This window comes from Eubalaena glacialis, chromosome 15 (genome assembly GCF_028564815.1).
Source record: "Eubalaena glacialis isolate mEubGla1 chromosome 15, mEubGla1.1.hap2.+ XY, whole genome shotgun sequence".
In the NCBI taxonomy this organism is placed as follows: domain Eukaryota; kingdom Metazoa; phylum Chordata; class Mammalia; order Artiodactyla; family Balaenidae; genus Eubalaena; species Eubalaena glacialis.
The window spans coordinates 75,847,012-75,859,840 of NC_083730.1; the positions used below are offsets into that span (position 1 = coordinate 75,847,012).

General features: G+C 45.7%; 1 protein-coding gene and 1 pseudogene across 1 annotated transcript; one reads left to right on the forward strand and one right to left on the reverse strand.

Moving 5' to 3' along the window:
• Positions 1-3,341: 3,341 nt before the first annotated feature.
• On the reverse strand, positions 3,342-3,440 carry LOC133076023 (U2 spliceosomal RNA; annotated as a pseudogene).
• A 5,415-nt stretch (positions 3,441-8,855) lies between these two features.
• LOC133075190 (putative POM121-like protein 1-like) lies at positions 8,856-11,311 on the forward strand. The gene is made up of 3 exons (XM_061169259.1): positions 8,856-9,615; positions 9,697-10,334; positions 10,388-11,311. The coding sequence occupies exons 1-3, from the start codon at positions 8,856-8,858 to the stop codon at positions 11,309-11,311; spliced, it is 2,322 nt and encodes a 773-aa protein (XP_061025242.1).
• The last annotated feature ends 1,518 nt before the right edge of the window (positions 11,312-12,829 follow it).

Consider the following 12,829-nt stretch of genomic DNA (forward strand, 5'->3'; position numbering starts at 1 on the left):
TCTATCTGGTCTATTGTGTCATTTAAAGCTTCTGTTTCCTTATTTATTTTCATTTTGGATGATCTGTTCATTGGTGTAAGTGAGGTGTTAAAGTCCCCCACTATTATTGTGTTACTGTCGATTTCCTCTTTTATAGCTGTTAGCAGTTGCCTTATGTATTGAGGTGCTCCTATGTTGGGTGCACATATATTTATAATTGTTATATCTTCTTCTTGGATTGATCCCTTGATCATTATGTAGTGTCCTTCCTTGTCTCTTGTAACATTCTTTATTTTAAAGTCTATTTTATCTGATATGAGTATAGCTACTCCAGCTTTCTTTTGATTTCCATTTGCATGGAATATCTTTTTCCATCCCCTCATTTTCAGTCTGTATGTGTCCCTAGGTCTAAAGTGGGTCTCTTGTAGACAGCATATATATGGGTCTTGTTTTTGTATCCATTCAGCAAGCCTGTGTCTTTTGGTTGGAGCATTTAATCCATTCACGTTTAAGGTAATTATCGATATGTATGTTCCTATGACCATTTTCTTAATTGTTTTGGGTTTGTTTTTGTAGGTTCTTTTCTTCTCTTGTGTTTCCCACTTAGAGAAGTTCCTTTAGCATTTGTTGTAGAGCTGGTTTGGTGGTGCTGAATTCTCTTAGCTTTTGCTTGTCTGTAAAGCTCTTGATTTCTCCATCAAATCTAAATGAGATCCTTGCCGGGTAGAGTAATCTTGGTTGTAGGTTCTTCCCTTTCATCACTTTAAGTATATCATGCCACTCCCTTCTGGCTTGTAGAGTTTCTGCTGAGAAATCAGCTGTTAACCTTATGGGAGTTCCCTTGTATGTTATTTGTCTTTTTTCCCTTGCTGCTTTCAACAATTTTTCTTTGTCTTTAATTTTTGCCACTTTGATTACTATGTGTCTCGGCGTGTTTCTCCTTGGGTTTATCCTGTATGGGACTCTCTGCGCTTCCTGGACTTGGGTGGCTATTTCCTCTCCCATGTTAGGGAAGTTTTTGACTATAATCTCTTCAAATATTTTCTCAGGTCCTTTCTCTCTCTCTTCTCCTTCTGGGACCCCTATAATGCAAATGTTGTTGCGTTTAATGTTGTCCCAGAGGTCTCTTAGGCTGTCTTCATTTCTTTTCATTCTTTTTTCTTCATTCTGTTCCGCAGCAGTGAATTCCACCATTCTGTCTTCCAGGTCACTTATCCGTTCTTCTGCCTCAGTTATTCTGCTATTGATTCCTTCTAGTGTAGTTTTCATTTCAGTTATTGTATTGGTCATCTCTGTTTGTTTGTTCTTTAATTCTTCTAGGTCTTTGTTAATCATTTCTTGCATCTTCTCAATCTTTGCCTCCAGTCTTATTCCGAGGTCCTGGATCATCTTCACTATCATTATTCTGAATTCTTTTTCTGGAAGGTTGCCTATCTCCACTTCATTTAGTTGTTTTTCTGGGTTTTTTTCTTGTTCCTTCATCTGGTATATAGCCCTCTGCCTTTTCATCTTGTCTATCTTTCTGTAAATGTGGTTTTTGTTCCACAGGCTGCAGGATTGTAGTTTTTCTTGCTTCTGCTGTCTGCTCTCTGGTGGTTGAGGCTATCTCTATTATGTCGTGTTCTTTGAAACACAAAGGATTTTAATTTTGATAAAGTACTATTTCTTTTTCCTTTTGTTGCTTGTGCTTTTGCCATCATATTTAAGAGTTCGTTGCCAAATCCAAGACTATGAAGATTTATCCCTTTTTTTCTTCAGAAATTTGTATAGCTCTTATATTTAAGTCTTTGATCCATTTTAAATTCAAAGTCTATTTTGTCTGATATTGGTATAGACACTCCTGCTCTCTTTTGGTTACTATTTGAGTTTTCTCACTGAGTTTGGAATTCCTTTTTCTATCCTTTCAACCTGTTTGAGTCTTTTGATCTCAAGTGAGTCTCTTGTAGACAGCATATAGTTGGATCATATGTTTTTACCTATTCCGCCAATCTCTGTATTTTGATTGGAGAGTTTAATCCATTTACATTTAAAGTAATTACTGATTAAAAAAAAAGACTTATTTCTGCTATTGTGCTATTTGTTTTCCATATGCCCAAAGCTTTTTTGCCCCTCATTTCCTGCATTCCTATCTTTCTTTGTGTGTGTTTAGCTGATTTCTTACAGTAAAATATTTAAATTACTTTCTCACTTCCTTTTGGGTATATTCTATAGCTATTTTCTTTGTGTTTACCATGGGGATTACCTTTAACATCCTAAAATTAAAACACTCTAACTTGAATTTATACCAGGTTAATCTCAACAACATCCAGGTTCTTGAAGCTAAAAGAGTGTCCTACTATCTCAATGCAAAAGACCTTCTCCAAGACACATTATAATGAAATTGTCAAAAATCAAAGGATAAAGAATTCTAAAAGCAGTCAGGGGAAAAAAGATTTTAACTTACAAAGGAACCCCCATTACACTATCAGCAGATTTCTCAGCAGAAACCCGACAGGCCAGGAGAGAGTGGAATGACATATTCAACATGTTGAAAGAAAGAAAAAAAAAAAGCCAACCAAAAATACTCTATCCATCAAAGTTATCCTTCAGATATGAAGGAGAAATAAAGATTTTTCTAGGCAGACAAAAGCTGAGGGAGTTCATCACCATTAGACCTGCCTTGAAAGAAATGCTGAAAAGAATTCTTCAAGCTGAAATGAAAAGACAGTAATCAGCAACATGAAAACGTATAAAAGTATACAACACATTGGTAAAGGTAAATATACAATCAGAAAACTCTAAATCTGTAACAGGAAGGTGTGTTAGCCACTTAATTATAAAGGTCAAAGGAAAAGAGTATTTAAAATAATTATAGCTACTGTAATGTATTAACAAACACACAATATAAAAAGACATAAATAACGACATCAAAAACAAGAGTGGGGAGTAAAAAGGTAAAGTTTTTGTAGGCAATTGAAGTTAAGACGCTGTCAGCTTAAAATGGACGATTTTAAGAGATGTCTATGAGATGTCTTATGTAAGCTTCATGGTAACCACAAAGCAAAACCTAGAGCAGATGAACCGAAGATAAAGAACGGGGAAGCAGCACACCACCACAGAAAATAACCAATTCACAAAGGCAGGCAGAAACGGAGGGGAAAAGAAACAACGGGAATACAAAACAACCAGAAAACAGTAAGATGGCATTAGTAAGTTCTCAATAATTCTAAATTCAATGGATTGAATTCACCAATCCAAAGGCATATGGATAGATTAATAAAAGATGCAACTGTATGCTGCCTACAGTAGAATCGCTTCAGCTTTAAGGACACATATAGGCTCAAAGTGAAGGGATGGAAAAGATAGTCAATGCAAGTGGAAAGCAAAAGTGGGAACAGCTGCAATGATATCAAAGAAAATAAACTTTAAATTGACAAGAACAGATACTACACATGATCTTAGCCAAAAGGCTGAGACGAAATAGACAAAATAAACTTTAAGCTAAAATTACTGTCAAGTATAAATTTTACTAATATAGTAATTCCAAAGGACCAAGGAGCAGGGCAGTGGCTTTATTGAGAACCCAGGATTTCCGAGTGTCCACCGTGCCCAGTCACTTTTAAATCATCACCACAGCCCTATAATTCACAGATTTAGGTGAAGTGACTTGCCCAGGGTCACACAGCTAAGTGAGAGTCTTCTGGGACCAACAGTAACTTTTGCAAAGACATCTCTTGCTATACTTAATCACTGCCACCATCTGACACTCACATTCTTTCTTTTTATACTATTCTGTTTCCTTGGGTCAAAGAATCCGACCCCTGAATTAAGGTTAAATAGGAATTAGTGGCAGATCCAAAGCCAAACTCGCTTCAAGATATTCTTTTAATTCCCCCAAGTAATGCCTTTAGTCACAAAAATATAGAACAATATAGAAAATTACAAATCAAGTGACCTTAGTGTTCACAGGCAAGCACTAATACATTTTAATGTGCCATGATCATATTAAAATAGAAATAACTATGAAACATTTTCTTTCACATGCATTTATAGAAACATCTTTTTTTCAGAGTGCATATGGAGAGACATACTTATTCTTCTATTGTCAAACAATCCTAATTTTTATTTCTTGGAAATTACCTCATTATCGAGTTTGATATTTAGCATATTACTGCTTTAGTTATATATTCCAAGCATTCTGTGATAACCAGAAATTGCCTAACTTTTTTTATTGTGGTAAGAACACTTGAGATCTCCCCTCTTAAATTTTTAAATGCACAAACGATATTGTTAGATGTTGTACAGCAGATCTCTAGAACGTATTCATTTGCAGAACTGAAATTTTATGCCTGTTTAACAACAACTCCCCATTTTCCCCTCCCGCCAGCTCCTGGCAATCACCATTCTACTCTCTGTATGAGTCTGACATTTTTTTCTTTTTTGGGAGGAAGGGGTCCTTTTTTTCAGCTTTATTGGAGTATAATTGACAAACACAGTTGTGAGTTATTTACAACGTGGTTGAAAAAGCATGTAAAACATTAAACTGGTTAAACTGGTTTTGCCTCCTTAAAGAGACTGCTGAATAATCAAACTGAAACAATACCAGCTTAAACTGGTTTTGCCTCCTTATATAGGTTGACTAATCAAACCTTGAGTTATTTTACAGAGACAGCACTGTGCACGTAGAAGATGGGAACCCATGTCTCCAGCATGACCCAGAATCTTCAGTCTACAGAACTTAAAGAATAGAAATGTTGCCACCAGAGCCCTTTACAAAGCGAGGAGTCCTTCAGTAAGGAAAAGCTGGCTTCCAGGTGCAGGAGTAGCTGTTTCTATGGACTGATTCAACACTAGCCGATCAGCTTCCAAGTTTGAAGTTCCCCTGACTCCTTAAATTTCACCCCAAACCCTAGATCAAGGAGACAGATTTGAGAGCCTTGCCTCCTGTCTCCTTGTCGATTGACCTCACAATAAAGCTCTCTCCTCAAAACCCAGTGCCATAGTATTGGCTTCTATGCACATCAGGCAGCTAGCCCTTGTTCAGTGACCCGATGATCTGATACATTGTGAAAGGATTTCCCCCATCAAGTTAATGGGGTGGGGGTGAAAACATTTAAGTTCTACTCTCTCAGCAAATATCAATTATACAATTCACTGTTATCAACTGGAGTGAGTTTGACTATTTTAGATACTTAATAAAAGTGGAACCACGCAATATTTGTCCTTCTGTTACTGGCTTATTTCACGTAGCATGATCGAGCCATCTCACTCCTGGGTCTATATCCAAAAGAATCGAAATTAGGATCTCAAAAGAGACATCTGCACTCCCATTTTTATGGCAGCATTAGCCACAATAGCCAAGGTACGGAAACAACTTAATGTCCATAAACAGATGAATGGATAAAGAAAATGTGGCATACGCACAATGGAACACTATTCAGCCTGAAAAGAGGAGGATATCTTGCTATATGCGACAACCTAAATATATTTATTTTTAAAGTAACGGTAGACTTCTGGTTGGGCCAAGATGGAGAAAGCCCCATACAACCTCTCTCACGCAGATTACAAATGAAACTCAAGATAGAGGACAAAAAGCATGCACTTGAAGCTCTAAGAAGTGAACACTAACAGGCAGATGGGGCCTGGAAGTCCAAAGTTGAATAACAGCCCGTAACAGGGTGATTATGGTGGTTTTTTTCCTGCCTCTGTCTCCCAGCTCACGCAAGGCATGCAAAGTCCAGCAGCAGCTGAAAGTTAAAACCGTGGGATCAACCCTTTATTTCTAGCCAGACAAGTGAGAAAGTGGGGGGCTTGCATGTTGAGGAGTGAGGGGGTCATCCCCATTTGTTTTTTTCTCCCCAGTTACCACATCTCCCCTGCAACCTCAGTGATGGCAGAGGCCTTCACTGAGAAATGACCTGTGTCTCTGGACAAAGGAACAGGTAAAGAGGCTCCTATTGTCTGAAGAGTGTGGGGGAATGCCTGTTATTTTCCTTTCTTTTCTCTTGCTATTTCACCTGAAAGGTCAACCTGGCCATATGGAACTGCATGACAGCATGGAGGCTGAAACACTTTGAGGAACATGTAGGAGGGGTCCCTGAAGCCTGAGAATGTGGGTAGAAGCCCAAAGAGGAGAGAGCTAGAGGAGGAGACTATTTAGGTCTGTGTATGAGCCAACATAAGTCCTGGGATCCCCCTGAGCCTCATGCACAGACAGACCCAACGAGGCAGAGTAGAGGCTTGCAGAAGTGAACTACAGTATAAACTGCCACTCAATTCCCAGATTAACCCCTGAGTGGTACGTGCACCATGTGGACACAAACAGCACAGCAGTGTCCTGAAAACCGCACCAAGACTGGAACAACTCAGAAGACAAGGCACAATACGTGTTTGACCATAGGTTCATGAATTGCTTCATAAAAACAACAGAAAAAGAAAAAGTAACAATCTCTGGAGGATTTTAATAGGAACCAGAGTCTTGAAACATAATAAGCAAACTTTCCAGGATACCACCCAAAATCACGCAACAGAGCATACAAAGAACTAGGAAAATGTGACCAATTCTCAAGAGAAAAAGGCAATCAACAGACCCATCCCTGAAATAACCCACATGAAGGAATTAGCAGACAAAGCATCCATTACAACCATGCTCAATGAGGTAAAGGTAAATCCTCTTGAAATTAATGGAAAGAAGTTCTTCACAGAGAAGTAAAAACTATGAAAAAGAAGCAAATGGAAATTCTAGAAATTAACATGCAATATCCAAAAGCAAACATTCACTGGATGGGGATGGGCTGAATAACAGAACAGCGAAGACAGAGGAAAGATTCAGAAAAATAATGGATCAATAGAAATGGCACAATCTGAAAAACAAAGAGGAAAAATGACTGAACAAAAATTAAGTCTCAGAGACATGTGAAACAATATTGCAAGTTCTACCTTTTGTGCCGTTGGAGGGTCTGAAGGAAAGGTGCAGAAGAAAATATATGAGGAAAAGAATGGTTGAAAACATCACTGATTTAGAGACACAGATCTAAGCTCAGAAAGCCTCACCCTGACACACAATCTGATAAAAAAGCAAAGGTGTAGAATAATCTTGAAAGCAGTCAAGGAAAACGACCTGTTATACATCACAGAATGTCAACTTGATGGACTGTGATTTCTCATCAGAAAACATAGAGACCAGAAAAGAATGGAATAACATCTTTAAAGCATTAAAGGAAAAGACCAAACCAGGATATTATATCCTTAAAGCAAAGATATCCTTAAAGATTGAAAGCCAAACAAAACCCAAAATGAAGGCTGATGGAGATGAGAGAAAACTAAGAGAATTCATCACCAGACAATTTGCTATAAAAATATTACATGAAAGGAACTTCTTCAGGCTGAAGTGAAATGACACAAGAAAGAAGTAAGCTTGCAACTTCAGAAACAAAAGAAGGGCAACAAAAATGGCAAGTATCTGGAAAAATTATCCCCTTACATTATTTTATATATGTATGACTTTTTATTTTTTTGGCCGCGCCTGCATGGCTTGCGGGATCTTAGTTCCCCTACCAGGGATTGAACCCGGGGCCCCAGCAGTGAAAGTGCTGAGTCCTAACCACTGGACTGCCAGGGAATTCCCTGTATATGTATGAAAAAAGGATACCACAGTCTCAGAGGGTGGCGTTCAAGTCATATAAAGGTGACACATATGACAACTATAACAAAGAGTGGAAGGTAAAAGAATCTATATGGATGTAAGCCTTCTGAATTTTATTTAATTGGTAAAATATTAACTCTAGACTGTGAAACAATATGTATACATAGTGTTATTCCAAGAACAATTAAAAAATGACAAACTCAAGAAAACTGGGTAACCTCAATAGTCCTATATTTAGGAATTGTGGACAAGATAGCTAAAACGTTCACATTCGTGTTTTGTGAAAAGTTTTTCTCTTGGTTAATTGCCTAGGAGTGGGTTTTGGGGTCATATGGTAGGTATGGCCCTCTCAGCCAGCCCTGGCCACCACTTCAGGTGTCACCCCAGCAGGATCTGGGTGGTGTGGGCACTTCTGTTCTTAGCGGCTCTCCCCTCCGGTGCCGCCAGGGGAAACGGCAGGAGGACGCAGAGGCGCTGCTGCCAAAGCTGCCGCCTCTTGTGGGAGCTGCACAGCCAGCAACCTTGCTCCACTTTGCTGGGCAGGGACCCCGTCCAGTACAGTTAGTTCCCCCGACAGCACTGGGGCCCGGCCAGGGGAGAAGGGCCAGCTGTCCTGCCAAGAAGCTCATCACCCTCAAGGCAAACACCTCCAACCCTCAGACCCCGGGAGATTCAGAAGCGCTAGACGGTCCAGGGGCGCATCCTCACCTGTGCGCCCCAGGGCCTCACATGTCTTCTGCGCATGCGTCCCGCGAACGCGCCCCGCGAACACGCGCCCATTCTTCGCTCACAGGTTCCAGAGCTGCGTCCCAGCAACAGGCCAAACAGTGCGCACTTCGCCTTTGGCCGAGTTGGCAGCTGAAGGAGAGCGCTCGGAGCCCAGCTCTCTGTCCAAGGACCGACCTCACCCAAGTTCTCTAGGGACAGTTACCTAGGCAGGCCCTGCCCCTCACCCCCGCCCAGGGCACTGGGGGACCAGCACCTCCCAGGAGGGCTCGGCCGCCCCCAGCCCGCTCCCCGCGCCCACCGACTTCCCGTGGCCGGCCCGGGTCACCCAGCTGTCCATGGCCCGCTATCCACTCGCAGGCCATCCCACAAGTGTCCAGTGACTCTGCATCTGCGCTTTGCCACAGAGTCTCTGAGACCACATTGCAGCATCCCGCAGACCCTGCGCTCCTTTCTGGGGGTCCTTATCGCCATCTGCAGGCGAGGCCATCGGAAGAAGGTGGTGATGGGTGCTCACACCTCCACGATGTCCCGCAGCTCAGTGTCTGCAGTGGACACAGTCACTGTCAGTGTGGCGCGGGGGCAGCCAGTGCCGCCCACGACACCCAGGTGTGTCCCGAACAGTAGTCGGTGCACAGAGAAGACGGCATTGAGGGCCCTGGGAGAGAGCGGGAAAGGGATGGCCAAGCAGGAGGAAGTCCCCACAGTCACCGGGAGGAATGACGACCGGAGAAGCGGCCCCGATGGCACCGGGGGCACACGATCTGCATTTAGGCCCCTGGGGGTCTCTTTCTTCGTGCCCAGGCCTGGACCTCTGCAGATACACCTCGACGCCAAGAGCGCAGAAGACAGCTACAAGAGGAAACTCCAGACCTCTTTTATGAGCTCCTGCCGCCAAAGAAACGCCATCACGAGCTCATATAGCTCCACCCGAGGTTTCCCGCCAGTGCAGAGAAGGAGGGGTCCCGCCATACCGCAAGGGCTGCCCCAGAAGTCCTCAAAGAAAGGGAGCGAGGAGGGCCGTCCATCGCCCTCTGCAGCTCCGGTGGTTTCCCAGAGCAAAAGCCAGCCTGACAAGGGTGCAGAGGCAACAAGAGGGCAGAAACGGACCCGGAGGAACTGCTCACCCACATCTGACAGTCCCAGGCCCCGAAAACGCAGGATTCCTCTGCTGCCGCACAGGCGAGGGGAGCCTCTGAGGCTGCCCTCACCCCCTGAGCTGGGTTTCCGGGTCACCGCTGAACACCTAGACGCGGAGAAGGAAGCAGCGCTCCGGCGCATCAACAGTGCGCTGTGAGGTGAGACCCAGGCCATCGGGGGCCTCGGCGCCACGCAGCCTTCCTGTCCCTTCCCCGTGCCTGCCGCAGGGGCTGCTTCTCCGCCAGCCGTCCCTCCAGACCCCAGCAGGGATCCACCGCTGGAGAGATGCGGTAGGAAGCAGGACTCCCCAGCCCCAGTGGACATCCCGGCATCCGCCGGAGGGGCCTCCTCTGTGCATCCCTTGTCTGGGAGGCAGCACAACTCACCCGGCCGCCTCTTCTACCTGCCACAGCCTCTTCCAGGCACCTCTTCACACTCATGGCCCTCAGCCCCTCTCACCTTGCTGACCCCCGCTTCCCCCCCAGTATCAGGCAGGGCTGGCCTGTGTGCTAGGCCCCCAGACCCCTCCGCCCCTACTCCCTCCCCCGTGCCAAGCATGGCCGGTGTGATCAGAAGCCTGGCTCCTGACTGGCCCGCTCCTGCCGCTGCTGCGGCTTCCCTTCCCTGCTTCAAGTTGAAGCTCATCTCGGGGCCTCCTACAAATGGGGCAGGAGGAGGCCCTTTACAGCCCAAGGCATCCGTCACAGCTGCCGTGGATGCTAGACCTGCCTTCTGTGCAGCTCCCAGCACCTCCCGAATGGAGTCCCGCACACCCGTGTGCGTGGGGTCTCCTGTCTTCACCCCACAGAGCCTCCCTCCCGTCACCAACCCTACTGCCCCGCCCCCCCCAGCCTGCCCATTACGTGTACTGTCAGTTCCAGACCCTCAACCAGCACATCTGCGGGCCTGGCTCCCCAGGCCGCTTCTGACCCTGAGGTCACCCCCATGGACACCACTCCACCCTCCCAGCCTCTCCTCTTGGGGTCCGCCCCTGGCTCCAATGGGAACCTCTTCTTGTCTACCCAGGCCCTGCAGACGCCCCCCAGTTACAGCACATCCTCAGTCACAGTCACCACCGGCCTGCCTGCACTCAGGTTCTGCGGCCCCGCCCAGACTCTGAGATTTCCTCTTCAGCCTGGAGCCACTACCCAGCCCATCTCTGGGGCCCCTGATGGGCAGCAGCGAGGAACCACCGCCTGTGGCAGCTCTCCCCAGCATAGAAAACGGACAGCTCCAGCCTTAGCCTCTGCTCCGGGCCCCCCAGCTTCGGGAAGCCCCACACAAGCATCTTCTGGGAGCTCATCATCCACAAATTCCACCGTGGGCACCCATGCCAGCACCCAGCTGGGTTTTGGGAGCGGAGCGGCTGCCCTAGATCTGAGCTGCATCTTTGCAGCTCTCAGCATCACAGCAGGAACCAGGGGGCCCCCGAGCACCACACACAGCAATGGGGAAAGCGTGGGCCTGAACTCCTGGGGCCCTCCTCACCAGAGCACCCCCATGGTGACCACGGGACCCAGCACTAAGAATAAGCCTGGGTTTGGAGGCACTACTGCCCCCAGCTTAAGTCACATCTCTGGGGGCGCGCCCAGGCAGGACTCCCCTACTTCCAGCGGAGGGCCCAGCCCATGCCAGCCAAGGCTGCCTTTAGGGGCATGTCGGTTCCGGCCTCTACTCCTAGTAGCCCCGCCTCCACGATGGGCACAGCAAGGTGCAGCCTTCCTGTTAGGGCCCCCTCATCACCTGCCCAGGGGACATAAAACCATTGGGCCATCGACCAATTCATTTTCCTCCAGGTCGGGATTCATTACCCTGGGGTGTAAGAGGAGAAAGTTGGCCTGAGCCAATAATTTTGGGGAGAAGCCATCAGTGTCCACCTCCTCCCAGGCTGGGCCTCGTGTGGACCCTGTTTCCATGTGAAACAGACATCGTAGCCCTAACCTCTGTAATCCTGGAGCAAACTGGGCACCCAGAGATACAGCATTCCGTTCCCACCCCCGGCCTGCAGTCTTCCCCCGAAAGGTGGGTGGTTTGAGGCTCTTGTCCCATCCCAGCGGTCAGAGTCCTCAGGACAGTAGACAGAGGCCCTAGCCTCGTCTCCTTCAGTCCTGGAACAAGGGGATGCCCCCTGTTGCCTGGAGCTGACTCCTCCCCTCTCCCTGTTTTCCTTCCAGAACCCTTGTGTTGTGTTCATAACTTATAATAAAGCTTTGTTCTTGTTTTTTTGCATAATCCTCACCTGTCTGTGATCTGTAGATCAAGTGTGGAAAAGCACTGGCTTGTATGAGTGGTGACACGGAAAGCCAGACCTGTTTCCAGTTTCCTGTGGACCCATTCATAGGGTGTGGAGAATAGCACAATGTGATGGCTACAAGGACTGACCCCTGAATATTAAAAGTGTGTTTTGAGTTTAAGTGATGCAGCCCAGGATAAAATGAGCCCAAGGTAGGGATAAATAGGGAGGATCATCCTTGTCTGTTGGAATTGCTACTTCTCACCCACCTCTCTGACTTGGAGGGGGCTAGATCATCCCGGGTGTACAACAGGAGCCCACACTCTACACACTAGTCTTTTCTAATGCAGCAAATCTCTTTTTTATTTTCTACTTTTTTTACTTTTAGAGACCTAGGCAAATCACCTACATACATATCTCCCCTAAAGAGTATGGGCTTGGCATCAAAGCTTCTGGAATGGGGCCAACAAGGAAAGCTTTAATTCTAGGATGTGACATCTCCTGGAGCAATCTGTGACATTCTGCTTTAAAAAAAGCAGAAGGACTCCATGAATACATCTCTTCCCTTTTCCAACAAATAAAGATGAAAGGGAACTATTTGCAGAGGAAAGAAGCAAACATTAATTTTAATTATAAAAGATTAAGACTTCCAGTTTGTGGTCCAATATGTTTGGAGCTTAGAGATCATCGTTCCTGTCATCACAATAAGAGAAAAGCTGAACAAACTGAAAATCAACAGTTCTTAAATCCGTCAGAAAACTGAGATCACATGGCAAGTTACCACCACAAGAACTAGATAAGTGAATACAGAGAATCACACCTTCACAAAGCACAGGACTCTGCTAGAGCCTAGATCTGGGTAGCAAAACTTAAACTGCAATTGATGAATTTCTGGAGGCTCATTGTGGACATGCTTAAAAACTCCAGGGGAGGGGGCAGTCTTACGGGGCCTCCACCCTTTCATGGATTATGCCACCAGGAGTCCCACCACGTTCTCAGGGTGAAGATCATAGAAAAGTCCTTCATACTTCTGGCAGGGAGAGAAGAAGAGCAACAGCCCACCGCAGTCTGTTCTCCATAAGAAAGCCTTCCCTCAAGGGAAACTGTTTTACCAGAGCACCCACCCT